Source organism: Otolemur garnettii, unplaced genomic scaffold (assembly GCF_000181295.1).
Source record: "Otolemur garnettii isolate 467f Iridium unplaced genomic scaffold, OtoGar3 scaffold00017, whole genome shotgun sequence".
Lineage (NCBI taxonomy): Eukaryota > Metazoa > Chordata > Mammalia > Primates > Galagidae > Otolemur > Otolemur garnettii.
Genome location: NW_003852412.1, coordinates 13,504,406 through 13,522,625, shown reverse-complemented (window position 1 = coordinate 13,522,625; position 18,220 = coordinate 13,504,406). Strand labels below are relative to the sequence as shown.

General features: G+C 34.2%; 1 protein-coding gene across 1 annotated transcript in view; it reads left to right on the top strand.

Moving 5' to 3' along the window:
- The window catches only part of HOMER1 (homer scaffolding protein 1), a 137,907-nt gene that overhangs the window by 74,756 nt on the left and 44,931 nt on the right, over window positions 1-18,220 (top strand). Inside the window, exon 5 of the mRNA XM_023510917.1 lies at window positions 5,214-5,353. Within this exon, the coding sequence (XP_023366685.1) occupies window positions 5,214-5,353 (140 nt within the window). The remainder of the gene's footprint in view (window positions 1-5,213; window positions 5,354-18,220) is intronic.

Here is an 18,220-nt window from a genome sequence, read left to right as displayed (position 1 = left end):
TAGATTGTTTGAGCTCAGGAGTTTGAGACTGGCCTGAGTAAGAATGACACCCTGTCTCTACTAAAAATAGAAAAAAAGAAGAAAAAACAACCCAGTCACGCATCGTGGCAGGTGCTTAATCCCAGCTACTCAGGAGGCTGAGGCAAGAAGATCACTTGAGGTTGCTGTGAGCTATTACATCATGGCACTCTACCAAGGGTGACAAAGTGAGAGACTTTGTCCCGCCCCCAAAAAAATAAATAAATAAAAATAATTTATGAATTGACATTCAATAATAAGTCATTTATTCACCAGTATTTTGGTGTATCACCTTTGACTGACCTGTTGATTGGAATCCCATACTATCTTTCTTACATAAACTATACTGACAGTTAATTGTCATTTCCAGTGTTCTCTTTTTTTTCTTTTAGATACAGCTAAACCTTGGCACTTGCAAAGAAATCTGAGCATGCTACATCTATTAGTAGACTTTTATGTCATTTTCCTGATGTCATATGATAGCATATTATACATATTACATAAGTATATATATATAATTCAATTGTGGGTTTTTTGGTTTTTTTTTAGAGACAGAGTCGCATTCCATCGCCCTTAGCAGAGTGCTGTGGTGTCACAGCTCACAGCAACGTCCAGCTCTTGGGCTCAGGCGATTCTCTTGCCTCAGCCTCCCAAGTAGCTGGGACTACAGGCACTAGCCACAACGCCCAGCTATTTTTTGTTGTAGTCTGGCCGAGTTAGAACCCACCACCCTCAGTATATGGGGCCAGCGCCCTACTCACTGAGCCACAGGCACTGTCCCAATTGTGGGTTTTATTTTAATTTTTATCCATTTACCTTTTAATCATTTCAAAGGATTTAGCTTGGTTTTCATTAAAATAACCACTTTAGTTTTCCATTCAGAGCCCATTAGTTTATGTAATGTTTAATTTATTTATATAATTATATACCGTTGGCATAAGCAAGTTTGAGACAAATACAGCTGACTCTTGGCAAGGGTTTAATGCAGCTGGTGGGTGCTACATATGCCAGCAGAGTGGAGATTATTAACCCACTGGCCCTCACTCAGCTGGTACATTTTACATAGGGAAGAAAGAGCTTGAGTTAATCCATAAAGTCAGATGACAAGAGTTTCTGTGGTTGTCAGAAAATGGACTTTTAAAGATTGTAGCTCTGGATAGTGACCACAAGATCAGGAGGTAGTGCCTGAGTTCTGTACCTCTGGATAGTGACCACAAGATCAGGAGGTAGTGCCTGAGTTCTTGGTCTCTTCTTCCTTTATCTATCCTTTGTTCTTTCCATTTCTTTCTATTCCCACTGCCAAGGCAACTCAAAATCATTACTTTCTCCCCCAGTTTTTCCTGTCAGTGCCTCTGCTCGGTAAAGAGTGGTGTTCTCATCTTCCTTTAGGTATAAGGCAGGGAAATGTTTGTTAAATAATAAAGAGAGGGCCCTGTTTTACTTAAGCCAACCAGGATGAAACTATAGCAGGAGTTGTAATTACAGGCTTTATTGGAATTAAAGGGTAGGTGGTAGCAGTATTTGCTGTATGGGTAGGCTAGTGTTTCCTGGACCTCCCCACCATCCCTCAGCTACAGAATGGTGTGGTGATACCACCCTGGAGGCGTTTCCTGGGTGGTTGGCCAAGGTAATTTTTTTTTCATGTGTTTCAGAATATTCCTAGTTTTTGGTTTTCTTGCTACTTCATACATGGATTGGAAGAAAGAATTATTAAGAAGCACTTCCTGAATCTTATCCTAATCTTCCTGTGCTTATTTGTTAGTGCTGATTTTCTTCATACTCTCAGATTTTAATTCAAAATATGTATTTTTTCTTGAATTTGTCATTTTCTTTTTCTGTTTGCAGATTGGTAGGGTTTTTGTTGTTTGTTTGTTCTTTTTATTTTTTGAGACAGAGTCTCACCTTGTCGCCCTCTGTAGAGTGCCTCGGCATCACATCTCACAGCAACCTCAAACTCTTGGGCTCAATCCATTCTCTTGTCTCAGCCTCCCAAGTAGCTGGGACTACAGACACCCAACATAATATGCCTGGCTATTTTTAGAGACAGGGTCTTGCTCTTGCTCAGGCAATCCACCTGCCTTGCCCTCCCAAAGTGCTGTTACAGATGTGAGCCACTGCTCCCAGCCACAGATTGTTTTGTTAATAGGTGTGGGGAGTTTCCCAAAAACAAAATGAATTGTGAGTGGTTTTTTCTCAAAATAAGAATGTAAAGGCAATAGAAAGGTTTACTAGATCTGTTTTTATTTTACATTTTATTGTTTGCTTTTTTCATTTTTCTTATCAACTTTGGTATACATATTACACACACACATATATATACATACAAACACATATATATCAAAGAAGATATTATTTGATAAATTTTTCCCTTAAAAATTTACTATAGAAATGACCAGCCATATTAGCGTAAGACTCTCTTTCTAAAGAGAAAATTATCCTTTTATCAGAAGTTTATAATTAATAAATATGCTGTCAAGTTTTTAATTTAATTTTTTTTTAATTTTTGAGACAGTCTCACTATGTAGAGAGAGTGCTATGGCATCATAGCAACCTCAAACTCTTGGACTTAAGTGATTCTCTTGCCTCAGACTCCCAAGTAGCTGGGACTATAGGTGCCTGCCACAATGCCTGGTTAATTTTTTGTTGCAGATGTCATTGTTGTTTAGCAGGGCCGGGTTTAAACCTGCTAGTCTCTGTCCATGTGGCCGATGCCCTAACCACTTAGCTACAGGTGCTGAGCCTCAAGTTTTTATTTTAATGTATGATCTGAAAATATAAAATATTTTGTAGAAGGAGTTAGGGTTTTTTAAAAGGATAACTGAAGTTGGCTGTTTAGGAAATTGTACAAAATTTAGATTAAAGAAGAACCAAATGTTTATGTTAAGTAAAAAACAAGTTTTACAGTGCTATTTTTTTGCCAATATAAAATTTTGGGAAGGTTTTACAAAACACTTTTGGCTGCCTGTGAAGTAGTTAGGGAAAGGGGGTTTCATTTTCTTTTTATGCCCTTATGAACTTTGGACCTTTTTCTTACTCTCATAAGCAAATACTAATTTTATTTTTTAAACCTATTTAAAAGAAAACATGTTAGATGGGATTCTGTTTTTCATTTTAGATATAATGACATAGGAAAACTGTACCTTTATTAAATATAGCTAATATTCAAGTTTCTGTAGCAAAATTTGCTGCCTTGAGATGTTGGTATTGTTGCCGCCTCTATCCCTTTCTTCCTCCCCTCCTTTCTCTCTTTAAGTTGCCTTCCTATTTCAGTACCTACAACATATGTAGCCTCCTTGGGCCTCGGAAACAAGCCTCCCCTCGTCTTTATTTTACCCCAGAAGCAACAGGCGTGTTTGTCCCCAGAAGTTAGTAAGAACCAGGAATCAAATTGCTACTCTTCTTCTTCTCTCTCTTTTGATCCTTTTCTGTTTTTGTCCTGTACACTCTTGTCGACTCATGTCAGCAAATCTCTGAGTTAATCCTTAGTTGCTTAAACCTGGTTATTCCCCTTCAGTTTAACAAAGTAATTTGTTTCTGTTATTATTGCTACTAAATCAAATTTTAGCCAGTTTAACTGTTTAGCAGTTTTAAAATGGTACAGTCTACCAAAAGTATCATTTTAGTTTCATTTGGCCTGTCTCGGAGAAAGATAAGCCTGATTTATTAATATCAAAAATGATAAGCTTATTGTTTCTTACTGGCTGCTTAAACTTTTTTTGACTACTTTATATGGTCCATAACTGACACAGAATAAGTTGCTTTGTGGATTCTGTTTTCTTTGTAGGATTTGACATTATTGTGAAACAATGTTATGTCGTCATATTATCCTGTAGACTTTATTCATGCATTTCCTATCAGTTAATAAAAACAGAAAGATATAATAAGAATGAAATTAAAGGTTAAAATAGAGGTTTCACTCATCATTGAAAAGTGTTTAAGTGGTAATACGGAATTAAGCATCCTTTTGATCTTTAATAGCCTATATATAATTTATAGTATTATAGCACTATTAGACCATTTAAATGTGAAATAAAATACAGCAATATAAAACCAGAAGTCTCAAAAAAGAAAGTTTTACCACATAGATATTTTTCATATATTTTTATACTTCATGCACAATATTTTAAATGTAAAGTATGTGAATTATCATATCTAGACATGGCTTATATTTTCACATTTTTTTTGTGATGTAAGCCTTTTCCCACGTTGCCTATGTTCATCTTGTTTTTGAGGAAATCTTGCATTCTTTCAAATTGACAAATTATGACCATACCTCACCACTTCCCTGTTGGACACTTGTATTTTTATTTTCTTCCTTAACGAAGACTAATACTTCAGTTGTGAAGTTTCATTGCTCAGGGATCATAGGAGTGCTACCCTCTAGCAGTCTGGTGCTGGGACCTCTTCTAGTTAACAGGTTTATCAAACAACTCCTCATGCTCATTGCTGATATCAACTTTGAGTAATCTGATGATGGCAGACACAAAGACCAAGTGTCAGCTTGAGCTTCATTTTAAATTCCATTTGTTTTCCAGAGGGGATAAATTAAATTTACTTTGAAAGGCAAATCTTAATTAAAAGTAGAAATAAGATAAAAAAACTTTGTGTAGAAAAATAATTTCATTATGAGTACCAGACAAGAAAAGCTGAAAGGCACTAAGATCATTATGCATAATATGTTACAGAGGCATTTCAGATTACTTTTCCAAGTGACTGTATGGAAATTGAAAAGTAGGTAGAACAGATTAAAAAAAATTAAAATTTGCGGATTTCATTGTACCTTTTGCCTTTCTCCTCATTTTCTTCTTCTGTATCCTTCTGTTATCTTCTTCCTCCAGAATCAAATCACATTTTACATTTTTTGTCATCTTTTTCTTCTGAAACATAGTATAATTCTTTGAATATCTTTTTTCTGACAAATTTGTTACTTATATATAAACCCAAAAGTTTTTCAGTTCTTTGAAAGTACATTTCTAAATAGTGTTATGTGTGGTTCACTGAGTTTTCTTATAAGTTGCTGTGTTCAAAAGATTGTTTCCCTTTCAAATTTTATTTTTTAAGTCTTTGACTCAAATTTCAATTGAAATTTGGCTCATCAGTAAGCATAAATCAAAGTCAGTTTTAACTTTAAGATGAAACTGTGTACTTTAACAAAAACATAACTCTTTTTTTCATCCCCCACCCGTTTTTTAAAGGAATCAGCAGGCGGGGATCTTCAGTCTCCTTTAACACCAGAAAGTATCAATGGGACGGATGATGAAAGGACACCTGATGTGACACAGAACGCAGAGCCAAGGGCTGAACCAACTCAGAATGCATTGCCATTTTCACATAGGTACAGATTCAATTCAGCAATCATGATTAAGTAAAGTGCATAAATATGGAAATTTGTTTGGTTTCAGGATCTCTTGTAGTTAGAACCTTTGAGTGAAAACTCTAGGTCAGACTGTTTTTTGCAGTTTTTTTTTTTTTTTTTTTGCCCGGGGCTGGGGCTTGAACCCTGCCACCTCTGGTATATGGGGCCAGTGCCCTGCTTTGAGCCACAGGCGCCACCCTAGGTCAATTGTTTTGTTTTGTTTTTTTCACTGCTTCTATTAAACCTCAGAGAGGAAATACAGAAAAATTTTACGAATTTAAAGCTGATAGTTATCTAGATGGACAGGAGTGAATATTTCCTTTTACTGAGCTAATTATGACATAACACAAACAATTTTTCAGTGAAACAAAATACTGTAAATCGCTTTTACCTATTTTTTAACTCATCCCTTATAAAGTCCCCCTTTGTTAACCTGGTTTCTATTTTCATGTATGTTCTTAAAGATTATAAGTTGTAATTTTTAAAAATAGGTTCTACCCTTTGAAATTAAGCTTTATCATAGAGGGGATCTCACCTCACCGTATGATTTCACAGAAGGAAAACTGTGGAGTAACTTCTAGCATGAACTTGTTAATGTTAATGGCAGATTTATCTCTATACATGACTTCCAGAAGATAAATTTTCACTTGCTTCTGAATTATAAAAGAATTTCATATTCTGAAAAGATTATAGCTTATCCTGTGTTTTAAACCAGTTACATTAATTACTGGCCTATGGTGGTATTTTTAGGATGTAAGGAAGTCTCTGAAATTGCAATAATGCAAATGTAAAACAAACACCTATCAGTCATCTGTCTTAAAGTTCATTTCTTTGGGGGACCAGTTTTTTAAAAAATCAAATTCTTTGGCTTATTAAGAATTACGAAGTGAGATATTCATTCCAAACTCTTTCTCATGAGAATTTTAATTGAAATCTGTTGACTATTAGGGGCATAAGATTAAACATTATTAGAGGCTAACATTAGGGGACCTCATGGTCAGGATGAGGAAGAAGAAAAAATTGGGTAAGGTTTTTTTTTTGTTTTTTTTTGTTTTTGAATGAACAAGGAAAGACTATTTGACCATGAGGCTATTCTAATTTGTTACTTAAAAATGATATTTCTCATAAAATAGTTGACATTTTGGAGTTATGTATTTCATGCTTTATTGAAATATGAACATAATTTCTTTGTAGCTATAAAGATGACTAAATACATGAAAATTTTTAGTTCTCCCAATCTGAAGACTATATGTTCACATTGATTTGTTAAACATTCACTCTTAAAATATGCAATTACAATCAAAGAGTGATGTTATCAGAATGCAGTTTTTAGAAATACTTGACTTATATTGAGAGGAGGGTAAATTTCCTTCCTGTTAAATTATATTTAACACAGGCATTTAATAAATAGACTTAACTGCAACTGAGAATAATTATATACTTGATTTCTTCGGCTAACACTTAAATTGAGCCATTTGCATTGAATACTGTAGCATTTAGAATTAAGAATTTTTGTATTTAACATTTATAAAAGGTATTTCTAGTTAGCCACCTAAAATTTTCTAAGTGTTTATTACTATTTTGCTAATCCTTAGGATTTGGAGTTACTGCCTGGAATTGGTCTACTCCTACTGATTTTTCTGTTTTTAGGAGTCTAATACCAATTATTTTGACTTGAAGGTAGAGCTTCTTTGACTACTGGAATTTATAGATTAGCCTTGAAGATATCTGACAGAGATTTGAAAATAAAACTTAGCAGGTCAATTTAAGCTTTTAACTATGTTATAGGCATAATGACCTTAAAGTGTTCTTATTGTCATAAAAATACTAACTATGGCATTTTAGAAGACATTCTCTAAATTGTTTTGCTTTTATATTAATTGCCCTTAATCAATATTTAACTAGTTTCTTGACCAAAATCAAGATTTCCACCTGAGGCAACAGATTGTTTCACAGATTTATTTTATCAGATTTGCAAAATATCTGAATATTGCAAAGACCTCAGATGTGATAGTTTTAAATTAGCTTAGATTATTCATGGCATACTGAAAAATGAAATATAATAAAACCAAATAGAAAACATCAGAGTAAAACTCACATTAAGAGTAGAAACTGTTGGCTAGGCACCTGTAGCTCAGTGTTTAGGGAGCTGGCCACATGCTCCAGGGCTGGTGGGTTTGAACCTGGCGCAGGGCTGTTAAACAAACAAACAAAAAAGAGTAGAAACTGTTTCAGGAATATACATATATATGTATGTGCTGAATTATATTGTAAAATGTCAAAGTTTGAAAGCACATGCCCTTGGCACATGAGGTGACTAAATCCGAGAGAGTGAATTGTCCTGGGTCACGTAGTTTATCAGAAACAACTGTGAGATGACAGTTCCACTCTTTAATCCTAGTATATACTACAGTTAGTTAACAGTACACTTTAGCCAAATTCGTAGCACAAGCACATTACTGTGTCAAAAAGTTAATAACTATTTCTATCTTTGGAGACCAGGTATAAGTAAGATCAGTGGTTCAGGAATTAGAAACAGAATAAATATTAAATTAAATTGTATTTAAATTTGACACAGTAAACATACATATATATATATATATATCCTTTTTTCCAGTGACAAAGGAACACAATTAAAATCTTACGTTTTTAAGGCCTATTTAGACCATTTATTTTGCCTGCCTTCTTCAACACATTTAAAGAAAAAAGACCAAAACAATTTTTGCCAGCATTTCCTTGTTCTGGTTGATCCCATTTTGTTGTAAAGAAGGAACAAAATCAGTAGAATACATTTTTAAAAAAAAAAGATGGGGGATATAGGGAATTCTGAGGTAGGCAGTCAAGTTAATTAAGAGTTGACTATAGTAATAGCTATGTAGCAAGTCATTTGTATTCTTAAAATTCAAATTTTATGCCTAAATCTCATGAATTTGTTAATAAACATGCCAAGAGCAGATCCTGATTTTCATTTAGCTTTGAAAAGTTTAGTAATGTTCTGTATTCTTTGTAAGTCTTGTTTATTTTTAAAAAGTTATTACTCAGCTTTAAAAAAATAAGATTTTTATTACTTTTCATTTTTAATAAAACCTTTTATTATAAAATTTTTCCAGTATATTTGAGAGAGAATACTATATTGAGCCCCTGTGAACATATTACCCAGCATCAACAGTTCAGCAGTTAGGAAGAAAAAATAGCCAGTCTTGTTTCATCTCTACCCTCACTTATTCCTACTGCTATATTATTTTTAAAACAAATCCCAGACACAGTTTTATCCATGAATACTTTTTAAATTACTTTGAACTTTTCAAAAACTTATTTACTAAGTTATTATGGCTTTTTATATTACATATGATTCAGTGTGCTATAGGTTATCTTGAATTATTTACTACTTTCTTTGATTTTTAATTATGCTGCTAAATTAAATCTTAAATGTAGGGGCTGCTAATACTCCTTAATCAAGTGCTATAGTACTGTTTTATGTCCTTGCCAGAAACTATGCAAAAACATTCTCACTGAGTAAGTTTCAGTGAATTAATCCTTTTTTAGCATACTTATTTAAATGCTTTAAAAAGTTGCGTATATAAAAAGGCTGATCATGAGGGTGAAATGCTTGCTCATTTCTTTGGGGGAAATGTTATTAAATTTTATCTAAATTGCTTATTTCTAAAAAGATTACTTTTTAAATCTAAATGATAACATCATGCTAAAATTGAGCCAAGTATATACTCTGACTTGCTGAAGTCTTCAGGGCATCCTTTAAGACCACAGTTCGTTAGCTATACACCAAGCAGAGTAGCTGTATATTGACAGATCAGCATATGCATATGGGAGAGGGTTTTGTTCTCTCATTTCAGGAAATGTTTGCTTCACAGCATTAGCTGTGTGGAATTCTAGAATTTTACTTGTTACTTCTTACAAATGATAGATAATAGGGTTTTTAAAGATTTAAAACCACCTAAAATTCTCTTGGAAATAGTAACTTTTATAGTATTCCTGTGCTGTTGGAATATAGTAATGAAATGTAATACTGGAAACTAAAAGTTTTCATTTGTTATAATTTTATGATTCTCATATACAGTAAGTACTATATTGATAAGTAGCTGTGATCATAATTTTGAGAGTTCAGAACAGACATACAAACATTAGCAGTTCATGAAGCTATTTTTGTACTTAAATTTTAATAGCAGTGTGATTAGCTTAAAGGAAAATAGACCCTTAAGCACTGAGTATATTTAGATTCTTCTAATATTTGGATACTGTATTCTCATGGTGCTTCTAGAAATTATGCATTCTGGGGATACTGCATGTGTCTTCTGTTAAAGAGATTTCTCTGCCATTTCATGTGTTTCAAATAGATATTCATTACAGCTTGTATGCAGAAATGTTACTTTCTAGTTATTGGTTTTGCTTTAAATGGGTATAACTACAATTTTACCAAAACTTATGACATCTGTGTGGGTTCACTTTGTTTGTATTTATTAAACTTTCATTCATTATCAAAGTTTCAGAAAGCCTGTACTTTAAAACTGTAAGGATTTCATACCATTTCAAAAACTAAATTTCTTTGGAAATTTTACATACCATTTTAACTCAAATACAGAAACACCAAAATAAATACAAAATATTCATACTTAACAAAAATCAGTTAAAATACAGAAAAGTGTTTTATTAAATATAGTTTATACTTACTATACATGATACAAATAGGAAAACAGTGAATGGCTGGTTAAGAACCCGCATGTGTTTACTCTCCACAGTGTGGCATCTGTTTCTTTTTTATGGGTAGTAAACAAAACTTAGATTATAGTAATCAACTAAAGTAGAAGTATTCTCTGTGGATAACTTTTTTTTGGATAACACTGTATGTGTAAATTTGGTACTTGATTTTATTAGAAATGACTTTATCATTGATATAATTGCAGGTGAAAAATTTAAGTTAGAGGATTCACCTTATTGCTACAGTCATAATTGACTCAAATATCACTATTTTTCCACTGTCAAATCTTAGAAATTAGATTAATGTTTTCAAAATTAATTTGAAGGCAAAGACAATTTGTGAGAGTTGATAACTCAACAATTTAGAGATGTTATAATTTCCTTTACCCTAATTGTGAACAGAGCATTTTATAAGAAGTGTTATAGTAATTTGGTAATAGATACTATTCCCTATTCTCCGGAAACTGAGATGTAATTTATATATTAATAAAATAACAAAAAATAGTAACAAAAGTGTTCATTAGCTTTCTGGATGTGTAATATACTTAAATTTCATACCTTGAATTTTTGTGTGTGTGTGTGTGAAGTTTTTTTTGTTCTTTTTTTCCTGAGACAGAGTCTCACAATGTCGCCCTCCCTCGGTACAGTGCTGTGGCATCATAGCTTGCAGCAACCTCAAATTCTTGGGCTTAAGTGATTCTCTTGTCTCAGCCTCCCAAGTAGCTTGGACTACTGGTGCCCACCATAACTCCCAGCTGTTTTTAGAGGTGGAGTTTCAGACTTGCTCAGGCTGGTCTCCAACCTGTGAGCTCAGGCAATCTACCTGCCTTGGCCTCCCAAAGTGCTAGGATTCTAGATATGAGCCACCGTGCCCAGCCTCATACCTTGAATTTTTAAAGAACTAACCTTTGTTTCTTCCAAAGTCTTCAGAAAGATTTTGAGGATGATGTTAAAATTTGCTAAGGTATTTTTTCAGGAATTATCACTTGATGTGAGATTAAAACATTACAATCCTCTTCCAGTGGGGATTAGACCCTTTCCCTACTCCACCTCTGTCTTGCTGTTATTACTAATGGGAAAGAATGTTCACTAATCCATCTTCTGGTTTCAAGATGACTGGCTGGAGTTAGGTGTGGTCATGTACTGTGGAACAGATTAATACTAGATTAATTATGACCTCTTCCTGAAGCAGGCTTTTTAAAATTTCTTTTCTCTGTTCTTAGTGTATACCACAGTAGAGATTCCATCGAAAGGGAGATATATGTGCTCTAGGAAGTAGGGAAAAAAATCATTTTTCTTTGGATTTGGTTTTTCATCCTTTCTCTTACTGGAAAAATAAGGCCCAAGATAAAGTATGAACCTGGTAGAAGCCAGCAGACGAAATAAGTGTATGAAATTGTGGTATATGTGACAGTAAGGAAGGGTGAGGTGTGTGGTAAAGTGGGGTGGTAAAGGTTCAACTAAAGATACTCACTTTTTTAAAATGAGGCCAAACAGAAAAATGGAGACTAAATAACCTAGACTAGACCTACAAAAGGAATGTTTGTATAGATTGGACCAACTCTTGGTTCATGAGGATAACACATTAGATGCACATTTCATATGGAAATACACTGACAATTCACTGAAATATATTGTCTAGGGACTGTCTTCCTTGAGGGTGGATAAGATGTTGATCTGTCTAGACAGTTGAAATAAATGTGCATTGTCTTTTTGTTTTCTATCAATTTGCCATTTTCCATTTACAGTTTAGCTTGTCCGTATATCCAGAGATGACAAAATTGTTCATGTTTATGATTGTCATAACTTGAAGCCTAGAAGTTGATAATAGAATTTTGGAGATTGAGGGAACTTCAGCTATTACGTAGTCCAGCCGCTTCATTTTATAGAAGAGGAAGAAATTCCAGAAAAAGATACTCACTAACACTATTTGCTATTGGCCAGGTTAGAACAGAGACATTTGTCATTAGACTCTATTCTGGCTAAGGCAGCCTTTCCTCTGCTGAACTCCAGGAAGGGTTGTTTTCTGTGTCCCTTTTCAGATACTCATCCCACCTTTTATCATTGTTCAACCCAGGTATACTGTTAGTTGTTGAACTCCCCCACCAGACTCAGCTTCTGGACAGACTCATCAACTTGCATTTTTGCCTGTGTGGTTTTAGATATGTTGTAGATAATAAATATGTTGAACAAATTCATATGCTTTTCCTGTTACTGAGATGACACAAGGCCAAATAAGTTGCTGCAGGTCAATCACTAAGCATCAAAAGTATACCAAATATTAGGCAGGGCTAGGAAGATACTAATTTGAGAAATGATTAGCTTAAGTGTCATAATTTTTAGCAGGATCTACTTATCTGGTAATGGTCCCATTACTATTTTTATAACAGCTTTCTTGAGATATAATTCACATATAATTCACATAACTTACCTATTTCAACATGTACAGTTCAGCAGTTTTTTGTATTTTCATAGAGTTGTACAACAATCAACACAGTAAACTTTAGAACATTTTTGTATTTCCCCTCCAAAACCCTAAACCCATTAGCAGTCCCTTTCCACCCTTTCACTCTCCCTCTCCTACCCTAGGCACAATACACCAAATATTAGGCAGGTATATCTCCTTTCTGTCTCTATGGATTTGCTGTTCCATAAAAGTGGAATCATATGGTATGTGGTCTTTTGTGACTGGCTTCTTTCACTTAGTATGTGTTTTTAAAGTTCATCCATGTCATAGAATGTATCAGTACTTCATTTTCTTTTATTACCTAATAATATTCTTACTGTGTAGATATGCTGTATTTTATTTATCTATTCATCAATTAATAGTTGTTTCTACTTTTTGAAAGTCCTACTATTATGAATAATGCTGCTGTGAACATTTGTGTGTGTTTTTGTGGACATATGTTTTCAGTTCTCTTGGATATATAGCTAAGAGTGGAATCACTTGGTCATGTGGTAATTCTTTGTCTAATGTCTGGTTAAACTGTTTTGCAAAGCAGCTACACCATTTTACATTCCCATCAGGAGTATATAAGGGTTCCAGTTTCTCTACATTGTTGCCAACACTTGTATTGTCTTTATTATTGTAGCCGTTCTGGTTAAATGTGAAGTGCTAGCTCACTGGTTTTGATTTGCATTTCCCTGATAGCTAATGATGTTGAGTGTCTTTTCTTGTACTTATTGGCCACTTATATGTCATCTTTGAAGAAATGGCTTTTTAAATCCCTTACCCATTTTCGATTAACTTGTTTCTTTGTTGTTGAATTATAGAAGTTCTATGTATATATTCTACTTAATAGCCTTATACCAGATAAATGATCTGTAAATATTTTCTCCAATTCTGTGTTCTCTCTTGATTTTTTTTTTGATGATGTGCTTTGCAGCACAAAAGTTAATTAAGTCTAGTTGATCTATTTTTTCTTTTGTTGCTTATGCTTTTGGTATTTTAGTTAATAAATTATTGCTTAAGCCAAGGCCACAAAGATGTACATCTACATTATCTTCTGAGAGTTTTGTAGTTTAAGCTGTTACATTTAGGTCTTTGATCGGTTTTGAGTTCTTTTTTATATACAGTGTGAGATAGAGGCTTATCTCTATCCGGTTATTTCAGCAACTTGTTAAAAAAAGACTATTTTTTTTTACTCATGAATTGTCTTGGCAGTCTTGCCACAAATCATTTGAGTCTAAATGTGAGAGTTTATTTCTGGACTCTTAATTCTATCCCCTTGATGTATCTTTATGCCAGTACTCTGCTATCTTAATTACTATAGCTTTGTGTAGTAAGTTTTCAGACTGGAAATTATGACTCTTTTAGCTTTGAACTTTGTGTTTCCTTTTTAAGATTTTTTTGATTCTTTCTTTTTTTTTTTTTTTTTGAGACAAGAGTCTCCCTATGTCGCCCTAGGTAGAGTTCTGTGGCATCACAGCTCAGAGCAGCCTCAAACTCTTGGGCTTAAGTGATTCTCTTGCCTAAGTCTCCTGAGTAGCTGGGACTATAGACAACCTGCCACATTTTTGGTTGCAGTTGTCATTGTTTAGCAGGCCTGGGCTGTGCTCAGGCCCACCAGCCTCATTGTATGTAGCCTTTACTTACTGAGCTATGGGCACCAAGGCTTTTTTGACTCTTCTGAGTACCTAGAATTTCCATATGAATTTTGGTCACCCCAAATTCCATATGAATGTCTTTTTTGGTTTCTACAACCAAGACTGATTGGGATTCTGCTAAGTATTATGTGAAATATATAGACCAGTTTGAATCATATGGCCTTAATATTAACTCTTTTGATCCTTAAACATGGGATTTTTTTTTTGAGCGGCTTTAATTATTTTCAATCATATTGTTTTTAGAGTACGAATTTTTCAGTTTTGTTAAATTTATTTGTATTTTATTTTTTGATTCTATCATAAGTAGACTATTAATCTCATTTTTTAATTGTGTGTTCTTAGTGCATAGAAATACAATTGACTTTTGTAGTGTGTCCTGTATCCTACAAATTTGCAGAACATATTTATTAATCTTAATAGTTTTTTTAGAAGATTCCATAGGAATTTCTGAATACAAAACTATATCATCTGCAGATACAGTTTTACTTCTTCCTTTCTAATCTGATCAAATCTGGGTAATTAGAATATTCATCACTTCAAACATTTATCATTTTTTGTGTAGGAAACATTTCAAATCTTTTAGTTATCTTGAAATATACAATGTGTTGTCATTAACTATAGTCACTCTACTGTGCAACCAAACACTAGATTTTATTCCTCTACTTGTATTTTTGTACCCCTTAACCAACCCTTCTTCATTTCCTACTCCCCACTGCCCTTCTAAGACTCCTGTAAATCATCATTCTATTCACTACTCCATGAGATTCACCTTTTTCTTTTTTTTTAGCTCCCATGTATAAGTGAGAACAAGAAACATTTGTCTTTCTGTTCCTGGCTTATTTCACTGAGGTCCTCCAGTTCCATTCATATTGTTGCAAATAACAGGATTTCATTCTTTTTATGGCAGAATCATATCTCATTGTGTGTATATATATACATATGTATATATATACACACACACCACATTTTCTTTCTCTGTTCATCCATTGATAGACACTTAGGTTAATTCCAGCTCTTAGCTATTGTAAGTAGCACTGCAGTAAACATGGTGGTGTAGATATATATCTCTCTGCTGCACTAATTTACTTTTTCTTTTTTCATATATACCCAGCAGTGGAATTGTTGACTTGTGGTAATCTGTTTTTAGATTTTTGAGGAACCTCCATACTGTTTTCCATCATGGATATTCTCATTTGCATTCCCAACTACAGTGTACAAGCATTCCTCTTTCCCTGCATCCTCATCAGCATTTGTTTTTTTTGGGGGGAGGTGTTTTTTCTTGTTACCCTGGGTAGAGTGCCACAGCATTATCATAGCTCACAGCAACCTCAGAGCCCTGGGCTCAAGCAGTCCATCCACCTCAGCCTCCCAAAGGTGTGAGCCACCACTCGTGGCCCTCATCAGCATTTGGTATTTTTTGGTCTCTTTGATAATAAATCCAAATTCTTTTAGCCTCATTTATCTGGGGCACTAAAGTTTTTTTTTTTAATTTTTAAATTTCAACAATAAAACTTCTTTATGACACCTAATATGAAACCTTAGATGTAGTTATGGAGATAGTTTTCCTTTATAGCTGCGTTGGCATCTATAACATGAGGTTGATGGAACTGCCTGTTAGCGAGAGTGTCTTTAGTCAGCATATTTGATCCTGTGGCTTAATAGTTTTTTATAATTAAATCATTTAGGGTATGCTTTATTCACAAGCTAAACTACTATTAAAAAGAACACCTAAAGCGTCTCTGACTGTATGAAGTACCAGCAGGCCCCAAGTTATAATCATCTAACTTAACAACTTATGTACAACTTGCACTTACAAACAGAGACTATTACAGTAAGTCCCTGAGTTACAAACATTTGACTGATGCACTCTTGAAACTTATGAACAGAAACTAATACAGGTAGTAAGTAAATGTACCTGTTCCACTTACATCCAAATTCAACTTAAGAACAAACCTATAGAAACTATCTTGTTTGTAACCTGGGAACTGCCTATAATAGAGTTATAGAGAATGGATATTAGTAATTTGCTCAATTATGTGCAGAAACCATAGAACAAGGTATCATCTGAGTCTTAAGAACGTTGCTACTATATAGTGGTTGTACCTTTTCAGCTTATTTTAATAGATGTAGATAAACTATTCTGTCATAACTGCATATGATCAGAAAGTCTTAGGTTCCATAGCAAGTAAGGTGGTTAATCTTTGACTGCATTTTATCTTAGAAGTCTCAAAACCCATAGGACCTACTAAATGTCAAGCCCTGAACTAACACTGGACATATTATCTATAGACATATCATATATAGACAATCTCTATATATTATTTGGTGGTTTCCTTCCTTCCTCCCTCCCTCCCCTCTTCCCTTCCTTCCCTCTTTCCCTCCCTCCCTCCTTTCTTCCTTTCCTTACTTGCAATTATCTTGGGCAGTAAGAGATAAAAGCAAAAAAAAATACCTAGTCTCTCTTTCCTTTGCCCCATTACCACTTTTTTAAAAATTTCTGCTTGAACTTTTTGGGGGGGGCGGTTATGGAAAAGCTGGGCTCTTTTTACTCGCTTACATCCTGAAACCTATTGGAATAGTATTTTTGAAAGTCGGGGAAAAATCACTTCTCCAAGTTAGATTTTTTTTTTCCTGCTGAGCCAATTTTCCTTGGTGAATGACTTTTGTGACCAACTTTAGTTTTGGAGCTTAGCGGAGTCACCATTTCCCCTGGAAGAAGAGGATCTGCAGTTTTCCTAATTGAAAAGATGCAAGTAGATTGAGAGAGAGTAACTATCATGGAAGGAACATGAAAATTTAAAAAGACTCAGTCATCACAGCTTTAACTTTGAAGAGTCAAAAGAAGTAGTACCTTTAAAGAAGACACTTAAAACTGCTTGAATTCCTGTGTGTGCCTAGATCACATACAAGCTCTCTCCATGCAGAGGAAGAGAACATGGCTTGGCATGGCATCTCATGTTTTGTTCCTTTGGCAAAATGTCATTATACCTGCTCCACTAATTTTCAGAAGACTTAAAAGCCATTGATGGAGAAAAATTTCTGCTGTGAATCAAAATAGCTGTTATTCCTGATAAAGGTAGTGAAAAAGAAGCAACCTAATCTTCCTGGACTTCTCAGTAGAACTGGTTCATAGATGCCATTTCTTTTAAGATTTAAATATACCCATTTTTGACATGTCATCTGATACACATGTCTTGGTCAATTTTGTTTGTTGTCATATGGGACAATTAACTCCCTACCTCACAGGGATGTTGTGAGGGAAATTTAATGTTCCAAAGAAAAGTTTAGAAATAGTAAGTCTTGCCTGTCTCTTTGTCGATAGTTTCTATAATTATAAGATTTTGTTTTAAAATTTACAGGTGCTTGCCCATAGCTATGAATGGACATTAGGTAACATTTTTAAGTGGAAGATAATGAAGTTGTATTTGATTTATCAATGAATATCCTTGTATAAAGAATAATTTACATGCAATGTTGCACTGATTTTTTTTTTAATTCAACTAAGAATTTTTATACAATTAAAGAAAAGCTAAAGTAAAAACGTCTGGTTTCCCCTTCATTTAGTTGGGATTTAATTATTCATGCCTCTTAGATAAAGGGTAACCCAATTTATCAAATTTTTATGATAGAAAATGAAAAATGCAGGCCTGGCAAAGTGGTTTATGCCTGTAATCCTAGCACTCTGGTAGGCTGAGGTGGGAGGATTGCTTGAGGTCAGGAATTAGAGACTAGCCTGAGCAAGACTAAGACCCTTGTCTCTATCAAAAATAGAAAACTCAGCTGGGCATGGTGCCATGTGCCTAGGTTCCCAGCTACTCTGGAGGCTGTGGCAGGAGGATGCTTGAGTCCAGGAGTTTGAGGTTACAGTGACTAGGATGATGCCACTGCACTGTAGCTGGGGCAACAGAGCAGGAGTGTCTCCAACAACAAAAAAAACTTTATGAAATAAATACAGTTATATAAAGAAAAAAGTGAAAAATCTTAGAGGTTTAAGCATGTAGAGATGCCCAGAATTTAAACTTC